Source organism: Oncorhynchus mykiss, chromosome 15, assembly GCF_013265735.2.
Source record: "Oncorhynchus mykiss isolate Arlee chromosome 15, USDA_OmykA_1.1, whole genome shotgun sequence".
NCBI lineage: Eukaryota > Metazoa > Chordata > Actinopteri > Salmoniformes > Salmonidae > Oncorhynchus > Oncorhynchus mykiss.
In genome coordinates this window covers 13799862-13816672 of record NC_048579.1, presented here as the reverse complement: position 1 = coordinate 13816672, position 16811 = coordinate 13799862, and the positions used below count along the sequence as shown (strand labels likewise).

At 46.3% G+C, this 16811-nt stretch overlaps 1 protein-coding gene across 3 annotated transcripts in view; it reads left to right on the top strand.

The window, feature by feature from the left end:
• LOC110490919 (disco-interacting protein 2 homolog C) overlaps positions 1-15898 on the top strand; it is a 38117-nt gene extending 22219 nt beyond the window's left edge. For all 3 annotated transcript variants that reach the window (XM_036943761.1, XM_036943762.1, XM_036943760.1), the window contains exons 27-37: positions 369-480; positions 1082-1191; positions 1683-1813; positions 1947-2115; positions 6855-7025; positions 7206-7267; positions 7346-7403; positions 12462-12536; positions 12674-12848; positions 13223-13346; positions 13483-15898. In XM_036943761.1, coding sequence (XP_036799656.1) covers positions 369-480; positions 1082-1191; positions 1683-1813; positions 1947-2115; positions 6855-7025; positions 7206-7267; positions 7346-7403; positions 12462-12536; positions 12674-12848; positions 13223-13346; positions 13483-13735 — 1440 coding nt within the window. In that variant the 3' untranslated portion in view covers positions 13736-15898. The remainder of the gene's footprint in view (positions 1-368; positions 481-1081; positions 1192-1682; positions 1814-1946; positions 2116-6854; positions 7026-7205; positions 7268-7345; positions 7404-12461; positions 12537-12673; positions 12849-13222; positions 13347-13482) is intronic.
• Positions 15899-16811: the final 913 nt, after the last annotated feature.

Sequence of the window (16811 nt, the reverse complement as noted above, 5' to 3'; positions counted from 1 at the left end):
AGAAGAATAAGAGAATGTAGTAGCATATCTCTCTCTCTCCATCTATCTCCCTCTCTCTCTCTCTCTCTCTCTCTCTCTCTCTCTCTCTCTCTCTCTCCATCTATCTCTCTCTCATCTATCTCTCTCTCATCTATCTCTCTTCATCTACCTCTCTCTCTTCATCTATCTATTTCTCTCTTCATCTATCTATCTCTCTTGTCATCTCTCTCTTCCTTCATCCATCTCTCTCTCTTCATCTATCTCTCTCTCATCTATCTCTCTCCCTCTTCATCAATCTCTTTCTCTCCCTTCATCTACGTATCTCTCTCTCTCTCTCTCTCTCTGCATCTATTTTCTCTCTCCCTTCATCTATCGCTCTCTCCCTCCAGGTCAGTCGTTCGGCCTGTGTGATGACCACAGCGGTCATCTGTAAGCTGCTGCGGTCCAAGGAGGCGGTCGCTACAGTTGACATCAGGAACTGGCCTCCCGTCCTGGACACAGGTCAGCCCTGACCACATGTACTGAATCTGTCAGGCTGTTCGCTGGATGTTTGTACTGTATCTATCAGAATGTTAGCTGGATGTTTGTACTGTATCTATCAGGCTGTTTGCTAGATGTTTGTACTGTATCTATCAGAATGTTAGCTGGATGTTTGTACTGGTGTATAACTCAATCAATCAATCAAATGTATTTATAAAGCCCTTCTTATATCAGCTGATATCTCAGTGCTGTACAGAAACTCAGCCTAAAACCCCAAACAGCAAGCAATGCAGGTGTAGAAGTACGGTGGCTAGGAAAAACTCCCTAGAAAGGCCGGAACCTAGGATGAAACCTAGAGAGGAACCAGGCGAAAGGGGTGGACAGTCCTCTTCTGACTGTGCCAGGTGGAGATTATAACAGAACATGGCCAAGATGTTCAAACGTTCATAGATGACCAGCAGGGTCAAATAATAATAATTACAGTGGTTGTAGAGGGTGCAACAGGTCAGCACCTCTGGAGTAAATGTCAATTGGATCTTCATAGCCGATCATTCAGAGTATCTCTACTGCTCCTGCTGTCTCTAGAGAGTCTGTCTCTAACTGAATATTATTGTGTTATCAGATGACCTGCCAAAGAAGAAGTCTCCAGCGCTGTTTAAGCCCTGTAACCCTGATGCCCTGGCCTACCTGGACTTCAGTGTGTCCACTACTGGCATGCTGGCTGGAGTACAGGTAACATTAAGCCCTAACCTCTGACCCCTAACCTCTGTTCTGACCTTTAACCCTACCTGGACTTCAGTGTGTCCACTACTGGCATGCTGGCTGGAGTACAGGTAACATTAAGCCCTAACCTCTGACCCCTAACCCCCGTTCTGACCTTTAACCCTACCTGGACTTCAGTGTGTCCACTACTGGCATGCTGGCTGGAGTACAGGTAACATTAAGCCCTAACCTCTGACCCCTAACCCCTGTTCTGACCTTTAATCCTACCTGGACTTCAGTGTGTCCACTACTGGCATGCTGGCTGGAGTACAGGTAACATTAAGCCCTAACCTCTGACCTCCATCCCTGACTTTTATCCCCTGTTTTTTTCTGGTTGCTAACATGGTGTGTGTGTGTGTGTGTGTGTGTGTGTGTGTGTGTGTGTGTGTGTGTGTGTGTGTGTGTGTGTGTGTGTGTGTGTGTGTCTGTGTGTGTGTGTGTGTGTGTGTGTGTGTGTGTAGATATCCCATAATGCAGTGGGAGCGTTCTGTCGGTCGGTGAAGCTGCAGTGTGAACTGTATCCCTCCAGAGAGGTAGCAATCTGTCTCGACCCCTACTGTGGCCTGGGCTTCGTCCTCTGGTGTCTCTGCAGGTACACACACACACAACCGTAACACATGCACAGAGGCACGCATGCACAAACACATACACACACACACCAATTCAACAACAGTTTCAATATCCAACAACTGACTTCCCTTTCTAACCTTTAACTCTCTCTTCAGTGTGTACAGTGGCCATCAGTCGATCCTGATCCCTCCAGTAGAGTTGGAGTCTAACCCAGCCCTGTGGCTGCTCGCTGTCAGCCAGCTCCGAGTCAGAGACACCTTCTGTTCCTACAGCGTCATGGAGCTCTGCACTAAAGGACTGGGCCTGCAGACAGAGGCACTGAAGGTACACACACGCTAGTGTTCTCACCACACACGCGCTAGAGTTCTCATCAAACACACGCTAGAGTTCTCACCACACACACACTAGAGTTCCCATTGCACACACACTAGAGTTCCCATTGCACACACGCTAGAGTTCTCATCAAACACACGCTAGAGTTCTCACCACACACACACTAGGGTTCCCATTGCACACGCGCTAGAGTTCTCATCAAACACACGCTAGAGTTCTCACCACACACACACTAGGGTTCCCATTGCACACGCGCTAGAGTTCTCATCAAACACACGCTAGAGTTCTCATCACACACACGCTAGGGTTCCCATTGCACACGCGCTAGAGTTCTCACCACACACACGCTAGAGTTCTCACCACACACACGCTAGAGTTCTCACCGCACACACGCTAGAGTTCCCATTGCACACACGCTAGAGTTCCCATTGCACACACGCTAGAGTTCTCATCAAACACACGCTAGAGTTCTCACCACACACACGCTAGAGTTCCCATTGCACACATGCTAGAGTTCTCATCAAACACACGCTAGAGTTCTCACCACACACACGCTAGAGTTCTCACCACACACACACTAGAGTTCTCACTGCACACACGCTAGAGTTCTCATCAAACACACGCTAGAGTTCTCACCATACACACGCTAGAGTTACCATTGCACACACGCTAGAGTTCTCATCAAACACACGCTAGAGTTCTCACCACACACGCGCTAGAGTTCCCATCGTACACGCGCTAGTGTTCTCACCACACACATGCTAGAGTTCTCACCACACACACGCTAGAGTTCTCACCACACACGCGCTAGAGTTCTCATCACACACGCGCTAGAGTTCCCATTGCACACACGCTAGAGTTCTCATCACACACATGCTAGAGTTCTCACCGCACACACGCTAGAGTTCCCATTGCACACATGCTAGAGTTCTCATCAAACACACGCTAGAGTTCTCACCACACACACGCTAGAGTTCTCACCACACACACGCTAGAGTTCTCACTGCACACACGCTAGAGTTCTCATCAAACACACGCTAGAGTTCTCACCACACACACGCTAGAGTTCCCATCACACACACGCTAGAGTTCCCATTGCACACACGCTAGAGTTGTCATCAAACACACGCTAGAGTTCTCACCACACACACGCTAGAGTTACCATTGCACACACGCTAGAGTTCTCATCAAACACACGCTAGAGTTCTCACCACACACGCGCTAGAGTTCCCATCGTACACGCGCTAGTGTTCTCACCACACACATGATAGAGTTCTCACCACACACACGCTAGAGTTCTCACCACACACACGCTAGAGTTCTCACCACACACGCGCTAGAGTTCTCATCACACACGCGCTAGAGTTCTCACCGCACACACGCTAGAGTTCCCATTGCACACACGCTAGAGTTCTCATCAAACACACGCTAGAGTTCTCATCACACACACGCTAGAGTTCTCACCACACACACGCTAGAGTTCTCACCACACACGCGCTAGAGTTCTCATCACACACGCGCTAGAGTTCTCACCGCACACACGCTAGAGTTCCCATTGCACACACGCTAGAGTTCTCATCACACACACGCTAGAGTTCTCATCACACACACGCTAGAGTTCTCACCACACACGAGCTAGAGTTCCCATCATACACGCACTAGAGTTCCCATTATACACGCACTAGAGTTCCCATTGTACACGCGCTAGAGTTCCCATCGTACACGCGCTAGAGTTCTCATCGTACACGCGCTAGAGTTCCCATCGTACACACACGCTAGAGTTCCCATCGTACACGCGCTAGAGTTCTCATCACACACATGCTAGAGTTCTCACCGCACACACGCTAGAGTTCCCATTGCACACATGCTAGAGTTCTCATCAAACACACGCTAGAGTTCTCACCACACACACGCTAGAGTTCTCACCACACACACGCTAGAGTTCTCACTGCACACACGCTAGAGTTCTCATCAAACACACGCTAGAGTTCTCACCACACACGCGCTAGAGTTGCCATTGCACACACGCTAGAGTTCTCATCACACACACGCTAGAGTTCTCACCACACACGAGCTAGAGTTCCCATCATACACGCACTAGAGTTCCCATTATACACGCACTAGAGTTCCCATTGTAGACGCGCTAGAGTTCTCACCACACACATGCTAGAGTTCTCACCACACACACGCTAGAGTTCTCACCACACACACGCTAGAGTTCTCACCACACACGCGCTAGAGTTCTCATCACACACGCGCTAGAGTTCTCACCGCACACACGCTAGAGTTCCCATTGCACACACGCTAGAGTTCTCATCAAACACACGCTAGAGTTCTCATCAAACACACGCTAGAGTTTTCACCACACACACCATAGAGTTCTAACCGCTAACACGCTAGAGTTCTCATCAAACACGCACACTAGAGTTCTCATCACACACGCGCTAGAGTTGCCATTGCACACACGCTAGAGTTCTCATCACACACACGCTAGAGTTCTCATCACACACACGCTAGAGTTCTCACCACACACGAGCTAGAGTTCCCATCATACACGCACTAGAGTTCCCATTATACACGCACTAGAGTTCCCATTGTACACGCGCTAGAGTTCCCATCGTACACGCGCTAGAGTTCTCATCGTACACGCGCTAGAGTTCCCATCGTACACACACGCTAGAGTTCCCATCGTACACGCGCTAGAGTTCTCATCACACACATGCTAGAGTTCTCACCGCACACACGCTAGAGTTCCCATTGCACACATGCTAGAGTTCTCATCAAACACACGCTAGAGTTCTCACCACACACACGCTAGAGTTCTCACCACACACACGCTAGAGTTCTCACTGCACACACGCTAGAGTTCTCATCAAACACACGCTAGAGTTCTCACCACACACGCGCTAGAGTTGCTATTGCACACACGCTAGAGTTCTCATCACACACACCTAGAGTTCTCATCACACACACGCTAGAGTTCTCACCACACACGAGCTAGAGTTCCCATCATACACGCACTAGAGTTCCCATTATACACGCACTAGAGTTCCCATTGTAGACGCGCTAGAGTTCCCATCGTACACGCGCTAGAGTTCCCATCGTACACGACCTAGAGTTCCCATTGCACACACACGCTAGAGTTCCCATCATACACACGCTAGAGTTCTCGTCTGGCCTGAAAATTTGAGCCCAGTCTTACCCAAGCCCCATTAAAGCCCGAGTCCAGGACCAGTCTGACATCACAGAAATGCAATGAGACTGAACTTAGAAAAAAAGCCTGATTTCTAGAAAACAGTATATTAATATAAACTGGTGTTGAGAACAATGCGAAGTGAGGAAACAGAGAGAGGAAAACTCACCTTAGTTATCATCAACTAAATGATGACAACATTGGAATAAATGCAATTGAAGGCATGTATGAAATGGTTGCGTATACTGAAACTCCCAAATTCTTATTCAACCGTTATTAAAGCAATAGCCGTGTGTGGTCAATGATTGGTGCATGACCCAATCAATGCAATGCACGTTTTATTCCGAAATGACTTTTGGATCAGTTATAGGTCTACTTTCAAAGGTCCAGCAAATGCATATTAGCAGGGCAGTCATATTGGGTGCATTTCATTTGTATGTATCTGCTTTAACAGATGCCATTCTGAGATGTGCTGGCTGTCGGGTCTTGTGGATCATCATTCTCCAGGATGCACTCTAGTCTATTCGTATTGCAATTTGAAACATTTCAATGACCAGTAAAATAAGTTTAATCATGGCCACTAATTTCTCTGGCCCAGCCAATATTGCAGTCTTGGCGCTGCTTGTGTCTGCTACTGAGACAGAGAGCAGTAGTAATAGGTGCGCAGATAGACAGTTTTAATTTCGTAACACGACAAGCTTGAAACCTGCCCGGCATGAATCAATTCAAATAATTTGAGGCCCGGCCGGGCCCCCTCGGGTTTGGGCTGAGAATGAGAACTCTTACACACATCCACAAACACACACAATTCAACTGCAGGGAGAACTAAACGTGCTCTTTGTAATGTCTTTGAATTGACTCAGTAAACGGTGTGTTTGTGGCCTGAGGTGTTGTGTAATTGATTGCTGATGGACAGACAGAGTTTATTTTAAGAGATTAACTTTCGCCATGGAAATCGCCATGGAAACTGGAAGCTGACTGAGACACACACAAGGAACAGATCAAGGAACAAACCGCAGCTTTATATAGTCATCAGCAGGTGGGGTGAGAGGGAGAATGAGCGGGAGGATGAGTATGATGAGAGGGAGGAGGTAGGATGATAGATGAGAGGGCGGATGAGAGGGAGGTAATGATTGAAATATTGTGTACTTATATGTAATACCCTCTCTCCTCTTTCCCTCTCCTCTTTTCCCCCTCTCTCCTCTTTCCTCTATCTTCTCTTCTCTTCACCCCTCTCTCCTCCCTCTGTTCTCTTCCCCCTCTCTCCTCCCTCTCTTCTCTTCCCCCTCTCCCCTCCCTCTGTTCTCTTCCCCCTCTCCTTCCCCTCTCTTCTCTTCCCCCTCTCCTCCCTCTCTTCTCTTCCCCCTCTCCTCCCTCTCTTCTCTTCCCCCTCTCTCCTCCCTCTTCTCTTGCCCCTCTCTTCTCTTCCCCCTCTCCTTCCCCTCTCTTCTCTTCCCCCTCTCTCCTCCCTCTCTTCTCTTCCCCCTCTCTTCCTCACTCTCTTCTCTTCCCTCTCTCTCCTCCTCTTCCTCTCCAGGCGCGAGGCCTGGACCTGTCCCGTGTGAGGGCGTGTGTCGTGGTAGCAGAGGAGAGACCCAGGATGTCTCTAACACACTCCTTCTCCAAGCTGTTTAAAGACCTGGGCCTGCACCCCCGATCTGTCAGCACAGCATTTGGCTGTAGGGTCAACCTGGCTATCTGTCTGCAGGTAAGGCTGTGTGTGTGTGTGTGTGTGTGTGTGTGTGTGTGTGTGTGTGTGTGTGTGTGTGTGTGTGTGTGTGTGTGTGTGTGTGTGTGTGTGTGCGTGTGCGTGCGTGCGTGCGTGCGTGTGTTTGAGTGGTTGTGCGTGTGCAACAACATGGTCACCTTGTCCTGTGATTGGTTACAGGGCACCTCCGGACCAGACCCTACTACAGTTTACGTGGACATGAGAGCTCTGCGACATGATAGGTATGTCTGCCTATCAGTCACAGCAACAACCAATCAGATCAACCAATTAACTTGAATAACAGTTTGTTTGTCTCTCAGGGTTCGGTTGGTGGAGAGAGGTTCTCCTCACAGTCTCCCTCTCATGGAGTCAGGAAAGGTGAGTCCTGTGTTATGTTTTAACATTTTGCGTCAGAAAGTTTAATGACTGAAGTAAGACTCAACTTCTAGATCTCCTAACTGTGTGGTTCAGTAAGACTCAGCTTCAAGAGCTCCTGACTGTGTGGTTCAGTAAGACTCAACTTCTAGAGCTCCTAACTGTGTGGTTCAGTAAGACTCAGCTTACAGATCTCCTGACTGTGTGGTTCAGTAAGACTCAGCTTCTAGAGCTCCTGACTGTGTGATTCAGTAAGACTCAGCTTCAAGAGCTCCTGAATGTGTGGTAAGACTCAGCTTCTAGAGCTCCTGACTGTGTGGTTCAGTAAGACTCAGCTTCTAGAGCTCCTGACTGTGTGGTTCAGTAAGACTCAGCTCCTAGAGCTCCTGACTGTGTGGTTCAGTAAGACAACTTCTAGATCACCTGACTGTGTGGTTCAGTAAGACAGTTTCTAGATCACCTGACTGTGTGGTTCAGAAAGACTTCGCTTCTAGAGCTCCTGACTGTGTGGTTCAGGAAGACTCAACTTCTAGAGCTCCTGACTGTGTGGTTCAGTAAGACTCCGCTTCTAGATCATCTGACTGTGTGGTTCAGTAAGACTTAGCTTCTAGAGCTCATGACTGTGCTGTTCAGTAAGACAGATTCTAGAGCTCCTGAATGTGTGGTTCAGTAAGACTCAACTTTTTGAGCTCCTGACTGTGTGGTTCAGTAAGACTCAGCTTCTAGAGCTCATGCCTTTGTGGTTCAGTAAGACTCTGCTTCTAGAGCTACTGACTGTGTGGTTCAGTAAGACTCCGCTTCTAGAAATCCTGACTCTTTGGTTCAGTAAGACAGCTTCTAGAGCTCCTGACTGTGTGATTCAGGAAGACCGCTTCTAGAGCTCCTGACTGTGTGGTTCAGTAAGACTCTGCTTCTAGAGCTACTGACTGTGTGGTTCAGTAAGACTCCGCTTCTAGAAATCCTGACTCTTTGGTTCAGTAAGACAGCTTCTAGAGCTCCTGACTGTGTGGTTCAGAAAGACTTAGCTTCTAGAGCTCCTGAATGTGTGGTCCAGGAAGACTCAACTTCTAGAGCTCCTGACTGTGTGGTTCAGTAAGACTCTGCTTCTAGATCTCATGACTGTGTGGTTCAGTAAGACTCAGCTTCTAGAACTCCTGACTGTGTGGTTCAGTAAGACTCCGCTTCTATAGCTCCTAACTGTGTGGATCAGGAAGACCGCTTCTAGAGCTCCTGACTGTGTGGTCCAGTAAGACTCAGCTTCTAGAGCTCCTGACTGTGTGGTTCAGTAAGACTCAGTTTACAGATCTCCTGACTGTGTGGTTCAGTAAGACTCAGCTTCTAGAGCTCCTGACTGTGTGATTCAGTAAGACTCAGCTTCAAGAGCTCCTGACTGTGTGGTAAGACTCAGCTTCTAGAGCTCCTGACTGTGTGGTTCATTAAGACTCAGCTTCTAGAGCGCCTGACTGTGTGGTTCAGTAAGACTCAGCTTCTAGAGCTCCTGACTTGTAGGTTCAGTAAGACAGCTTCTAAAGCTCCTGACTGTGTGTTTCAGTAAGACTCCGCTTCTAGATCATCTGACTGTGTGGTTCAGTAAGACTTAGCTTCTAGAGCTCATGACTGTGCTGTTCAGTAAGACAGATTCTAGAGCTCCTGAATGTGTGGTTCAGTAAGACTCAACTTTTTGAGCTCCTGACTGTGTGGTTCAGTAAGACTCAGCTTCTAGAGCTCATGCCTTTGTGGTTCAGTAAGACTCAGCTTCTATAGCTCCTGACTGTGTGATTCAGGAAGACCGCTTCTAGAGCTCCTGACTGTGTGGTTCAGTAAGACTCTGCTTCTAGAGCTACTGACTGTGTGGTTCAGTAAGACTCCGCTTCTAGAAATCCTGACTCTTTGGTTCAGTAAGACAGCTTCTAGAGCTCCTGACTGTGTGGTTCAGAAAGACTTAGCTTCTAGAGCTCCTGACTGTGTGGTTCAGGAAGACTCAACTTCTAGAGCTCCTGACTGTGTGGTTCAGTAAGACTCAGCTTCTAGATCTCATGACTGTGTGGTTCAGTAAGACTCAGCTTCTAGAACTCCTGACTGTGTGGTTCAGTAAGACTCCGCTTCTATAGCTCCTAACTGTGAGGATCAGGAAGACCGCTTCTAGAGCTCCTGACTGTGTGGTCCAGTAAGACTCAGCTTCTAGAGCTCCTGACTGTGTGGTTCAGTAAGACTCCGCTTCTAGAGATCCTGACTCTTTGGTTCAGTAAGACAGCTTCTAGATCACCTGACTGTGTGGTTCAGTAAGACAGCTTCTAGATCACCTGACTGTGTGGTTCAGAAAGACTTCGCTTCTAGAGCTCCTGACTGTGTGGTTCAGGAAGACTCAACTTCTAGATCTCCTGACTGTGTGGTTCAGTAAGACTCAGCTTCTAGAGCTCATGCCTTTGTGGTTCCGTAAGACTCAGCTTCTAGAGCTCATGCCTGTGTTGTTCAGTAAGACTCCGCTTCTAGAGCTCCTGACTTGTAGGTTCAGTAAGACAGCTTCTAAAGCTCCTGACTGTGTGTTTCAGTAAGACTCCGCTTCTAGATCATCTGACTGTGTGGATCAGTAAGACTTAGCTTCTAGAGCTCATGACTGTGCTGTTCAGTAAGACAGCTTCTAGAGCTCCTGAATGTGTGGTTCAGTAAGACTCAACTTTTTGAGCTCCTGACTGTGTGGTTCAGTAAGACTCAGCTTCTAGAGCTCATGCCTTTGTGGTTCAGTAAGACTCAGCTTCTATAGCTCCTGACTGTGTGATTCAGGAAGACCGCTTCTAGAGCTCCTGACTGTGTGGTTCAGTAAGACTCTGCTTCTAGAGCTACTGACTGTGTGGTTCAGTAAGACTCCGCTTCTAGAAATCCTGACTCTTTGGTTCAGTAAGACAGCTTCTAGAGCTCCTGACTGTGTGGTTCAGAAAGACTTAGCTTCTAGAGCTTCTGACTGTGTGGTTCAGGAAGACTCAACTTCTAGAGCTCCTGACTGTGTGGTTCAGTAAGACTCAGCTTCTAGATCTCATGACTGTGTGGTTCAGTAAGACTCAGCTTCTAGAGCTCCTGACTGTGTGGTTCAGTAAGACTCCGCTTCTATAGCTCCTAACTGTGTGGTTCAGGAAGACCGCTTCTAGAGCTCCTGACTGTGTGGTCCAGTAAGACTCAGCTTCTAGAGCTCCTGACTGTGTGGTTCAGTAAGACTCCGCTTCTAGAGATCCTGACTCTTTGGTTCAGTAAGACAGCTTCTAGATCACCTGACTGTGTGGTTCAGTAAGACAGCTTCTAGATCACCTGACTGTGTGGTTCAGAAAGACTTTGCTTCTAGAGCTCCTGACTGTGTGGTCCAGTAAGACTCAGCTTCTAGAGCTCCTGACTGTGTGGTTCAGTAAGACTCCGCTTCTAGAGATCCTGACTCTTTGGTTCAGTAAGACAGCTTCTAGATCACCTGACTGTGTGGTTCAGTAAGACAGCTTCTAGATCACCTGACTGTGTGGTTCAGAAAGATTTCACTTCTAGAGCTCCTGACTGTGTGGTTAAGGAAGACTCAACTTCTAGATCTCCTGACTGTGTGGTTCAGTAAGACTCAGCTTCTAGAGCTCATGACTGTGTGGTTCAGTAAGACTCAGCTTCTAGAGCTCCTGACTGTGTGGTTCAGTAAGACTCCGCTTCTATAGCTCCTAACTGTGTGGTTCAGGAAGACCGCTTCTAGAGCTCCTGACTGTGTGGTCCAGTAAGACTCAGCTTCTAGAGCTCCTGACTGTGTGGTTCAGTAAGACTCCGCTTCTAGAGATCCTGACTCTTTGGTTCAGTAAGACAGCTTCTAGATCACCTGACTGTGTGGTTCAGTAAGACAGCTTCTAGATCACCTGACTGTGTGGTTCAGAAAGACTTTGCTTCTAGAGCTCCTGACTGTGTGGTCCAGTAAGACTCAGCTTCTAGAGCTCCTGACTGTGTGGTTCAGTAAGACTCCGCTTCTAGAGATCCTGACTCTTTGGTTCAGTAAGACAGCTTCTAGATCACCTGACTGTGTGGTTCAGTAAGACAGCTTCTAGATCACCTGACTGTGTGGTTCAGAAAGACTTTGCTTCTAGAGCTCCTGACTGTGTGGTCCAGTAAGACTCAGCTTCTAGAGCTCCTGACTGTGTGGTTCAGTAAGACTCCGCTTCTAGAGATCCTGACTCTTTGGTTCAGTAAGACAGCTTCTAGATCACCTGACTGTGTGGTTCAGTAAGACAGCTTCTAGATCACCTGACTGTGTGGTTCAGAAAGACTTCACTTCTAGAGCTCCTGACTGTGTGGTTCAGGAAGACTCAACTTCTAGATCTCCTGACTGTGTGGTTCAGTAAGACTCAGCTTCTAGAGCTCATGCCTTTGTGGTTCCGTAAGACTCAGCTTCTAGAGCTCATGCCTGTGTTGTTCAGTAAGACTCCGCTTCTAGAGCTCCTGACTTGTAGGTTCAGTAAGACAGCTTCTAAAGCTCCTGACTGTGTGTTTCAGTAAGACTCCGCTTCTAGATCATCTGACTGTGTGGTTCAGTAAGACTTAGCTTCTAGAGCTCATGACTGTGCTGTTCAGTAAGACAGCTTCTAGAGCTCCTGAATGTGTGGTTCAGTAAGACTCAACTTTTTGAGCTCCTGACTGTGTGGTTCAGTAAGACTCAGCTTCTAGAGCTCCTGACTGTGTGGTTCAGTAAGACTCCGCTTCTAGAGATCCTGACTCTTTGGTTCAGTAACACTCAGCTTCTAGAAGTTTTGGCTGTGTTGTTTAGTAAGACTCATTTTCTAGAGCTCCTGAATTTGTGGTTCAGTAAGACTCAGCTTCTAGAGCTAATGACTGTGTGGTTCAGTAAGACAGCTTCTAGATCCCCTGTCTGTGTGGTTCAGTAAGACAGCTTCTAGATCTCCTGTCTGTGTGGTTCAGTAAGACTCAGCTTCTATAGCTCCCGACTGTGTTGTTCGGCTGCAGCTCTCTACAGATAGACCAAAATATCTCATATATGCTTTACGTGGAGAAGGAAGCATTGTAGCGTAATTATGGTTACTGTTTCAGATCCTACCTGGTGTCCGCATCATCATCGCCAACCCAGAGACCAAGGGACCCCTGGGAGACTCCCACCTAGGAGAGGTCAGCATATACACACAAACTGATTGATTTAATAAACTTGTTTCATGATTTTATGTTACCCCAGTGAAGATGCTAGAGAGAGAGAGAGATCATTTTAAATGAATTTCAATCTCTCTCTCTTCCCCTCCCTTCTCTAGATCTGGGTGCACAGTGCCCATAATGGCAGTGGATATTACAGTGGTTATGGAGAGGAGGTCCTTCAGTCTGATCACTTCACCTCCAGACTCAGCTTCGGCGACACGTCCACCGTCTGGGCTCGCACCGGATACCTGGGCTTCTTACGACGTACTGAACTCACTGATGCCAGTGGAGGTATATACACACACACACACACACACACACACACACACACACACACACACACACTAACACACACACACACACACACTAACACACACACACACACACACACACACACACTAACACACACACACACACACACACACACACACTAACACACACACACTAACACACACACACTAACACACACACACACACACACACACACACACTAACACACACACACTAACACACACACACACACACACTAACACACACACACTAACACACACACACACACACACACACACACACACACACACAAAAACACACATAAAAACATGTACAGACGAATATTGTTCACGCACAGACATACACACACACCTTTCTCTGTGTTCCGTCCCCAGAGAGACATGATGCGCTGTATGTGGTGGGCGCGTTGGAGGAGGCCATGGAGCTGAGGGGGATGAGGTATCATCCTATAGACATCGAGACCTCCGTTATCAGGACGCACCAGAGCATCATGGAATGGTACGTCACTATACATCTGAAACAACACAAAAGCTGTTCCTGTTTCTCTTCTTTATATAGGTAGAACCACTATAGTTCCAAATGACTCGTGTGTGTGTGTGTGTGTGTGTGTGTGTGTGTGTGTGTTGTGCCACAGTGCTGTGTTTCCCTGGACTAACCTGCTGGTAGTTGTGGTGGAACTAGAAGGCTCGGAGCAGGAAGCCCTGGACCTGGTTCCCATGGTGACCAAGGCGGTGCTGGAAGAGCATTACCTCATCGTTGGTGTCGTTGTGGTAACGGACATCGGGGTGATCCCCATCAACTCTCGCGGGGAGAAGCAGCGCATGCATCTCCGAGACGGCTTCCTACAGGACCAGCTAGACCCCATCTACGTGGCTTATAACATGTAACCCAGCCGCCCCATCCGGGGGGGTGTGGGGATGTGGGTGGATGTAAGAGAGGGGGATGTGTGTGTTAGCATGTGTGTGTATGCGTACGTGCGTGTATATCGCTGGTGTTGTTCATTGCAAATCAAGACGTACTGTATTTTTTAATCTGCACATGGTCATATGGTGTGGTGCCAGTTGTCTGTTCCTTTAGTTGTGCTGTGGTGGAGGTATGGCTGTTTCTGCACCCCCAGTTAAACCTGACACCTAGACAGGAAGTCGCTGTTCAAAGCCTTAGAGGAACACTGTGTACTGACTACACCACTGGTTGTTACCCGTTAGGAGAGAGAGAAAATATCTCTGAACATATCTGTTTTCTTCATGAAATAGACATGAAAAATTAAGTTATTAAAGTATATTGTCAGAAAAAGACAGGGGGTTCAGATTAGTGTATAAATATAAATAGTGTACATAAACAAAATGATCTATACGGCGAGAACTGAAACACACTGAGGACCTGTTATACAGCTTTCTCCACCTGCGGCGTGTGTTTGTGTGTGTGTGTGTGCGTGTGCGTGTGTGTGTGTGAATGAATGTAATACAGTTCACTCCTCTTATAAGAATCGCATACATCCTTAACGATTTCCTAAAGACAATTAACTCCTAAATGCCAAGTTAACCTGTTAGAAGTACACATTTCTATCCAACAATGTTTGACCGTTGTAAGCATTTTATTATGGTAGTATGTGATTCTACTAAGAGAGCCAAGTAAGTAGCAGAGGGAAAAAGGAGTTGTTAAGCCCAGCTCTGGACCAGAAACACAAGAGACATTCTAAATGGTAGCCTATTCCCTTTGAAGTGCACTGTTGGGACTATGGTCATAAATTGGACACTATATACCTAATAAGCCCCCGTTTGGGACGCATCCACAGTGAAGTGTGGAAACAAAAGAGATGTATTTATCAGTCATAAAATGATCACTTATGGCATTGTCTATGTTATCAACTTTTCTGTGAAAAACATAATTTCATGTTAATGTTTATTGCTATGAGTATTGTCCTAGAGGCAGAACTGAGTGGTTTTTGCTAGATGGGCCAGCTGCGAAGTCAAAATTGGCTATAATGTAAAAATTCATGAAATCAAAAATGTGCTTTTTTTGGCCTTAATTTAAGGCGAGGGTTAGGCATTAGGGTTAGCAGTGTGGTTAAGATTAGAGTTAAGGTTTAAATTCTGATTTGATTCCAGCTAGTGACCACTCTGCAGAGCTGCCTCTAGGGCAAGACTCATGATAATAAATGCCAACCTGCTAATTTTAATCAAATCAAATGACATTTTATTTGTTACATGCGCTGAATACAAAAGGTGTAGATCTTACCGTGAAATGCTTACTTACAAGCCCTTAACCAACAATGCAGTTCAAGAAGTAGAGTTTAAGAAAAAATAAACTAAAGTAACACAATAAAATTACATAACAATAACAAGGCTATATACAGGGGGTACCGGCACCGAGTCAATGTGCGGGGGCACAGGCCAGCCGAGGCAATTCGTACGTGTAGGTAGGGGTGCACCTAATGCACCTATTTGTTTACATTCAGACTCCTGAGTTTGTTTTATCATCATAATCACAACACATCTCATTTTAATTTATTTCTTCAGCTACTTTTGTCTCAGAGCTATAATATAATGCCATGTATGAAAAACATACATATCATGACGTATTTATTTGCTTATTATTCTGTACTAGAGAGTGGTGATGGTACTATTTTACATGTTTTTATTTAACCTTTATTTAACTAGGCATGTCAGTTAAGAACAAATTCTTATTTACGTTGACAGCCTACCCCGGGCCAAACCCTACCGCGGACAATGCTGGGTCAGTTGTGCGCCACCCTATGGGACTCCCAATCACGGCCGGTTGTGATACAGCCTGACTGTGTGTTAGAGAGAGAGGAGTCTTGTAGGTAGGGTTAAGCCTGGTACAGAAACTAGAGAGGTGAGAGAGACTGCATTTTGTGCATGTGCGCGTGCGTGCGTGTATTGTGTGTAAATAGTGTTGATTTTGTACGGTACAGGTGTGTGTGATTGTTTTGTACACATGATGAAAATATAAGAATGATACTTTTATAAGAACCTGCCATTGGCTCCACATCACACTATACAGTGCAATAAAGTGCTTTGATTGGTTAAGCCGTGTCTGGTGTGCTGTTATTGCTTCTAATACTTTGAGTGGTGCTCACCTGGAACTGTGAAAACAGAAAATCTAATGGGACGTCATAAATTAGGAAACATCTTTACAATACCTCCAAACCGAGTGGTTTGTCTAATTTATGCTTTGGCTACAACTTCAAGTAAAGGACCAGTGGTGTAAAGTACTTAAGTAAAAATACTTTAAAGTACTACTTAAGTAGTTTTTGGAGGTATCTGTACTTTACTATTTATTTTTTTAACAACTTTTACTCCATACATTTTCCTGACACCCAAAGTACTTGTTACATTTTGAATGCTGAGCAGGACAGGCAATAATTTGGGAATGAGTTGATAGAATATGAGTTTGAAAAATGTGATTCTCATTGGACAGGCACTTCCAAAGCTCTGAGACTATCACTCTTGTTATGACTGTCTATGATAATTTAAATAGGTTACATCAGTTTGGAATGAATAACTTCAATCAGACCCCCTCTCACCCACAGAGGGGGAAGGAAAGAACTAGTTGGGGTGAACAACTCACGTCCTGTTGTAAATCAACTGAGAAGATCCAGGCCTGTGTTCACAAAATTCACCAAAGGAATGTTCTTTGTCTCAACAGACCTTATCCTGCTGAAACTCTAACACGTTCAAAGTGAATACTGGAAAAATATTTTTAACGTAGAACATGGGGAATGGTCAGAGGCGATCTATAGAACACTAATGTAATTTTGTTATTTTGTGATGCCATTAAAAATGTTACAATGGAAATACCGTAACTTGGAAAGTATACCCACTACGTAGATGACGTTTCCATACTATGGGTTGTGCATGTAATATGAAAAATTATGTAAGTGTTTTTGTTATTAGAAGGATGTGAAGTGAGAAGCTATAAGAGGTAATTGTTTTCCGTAAC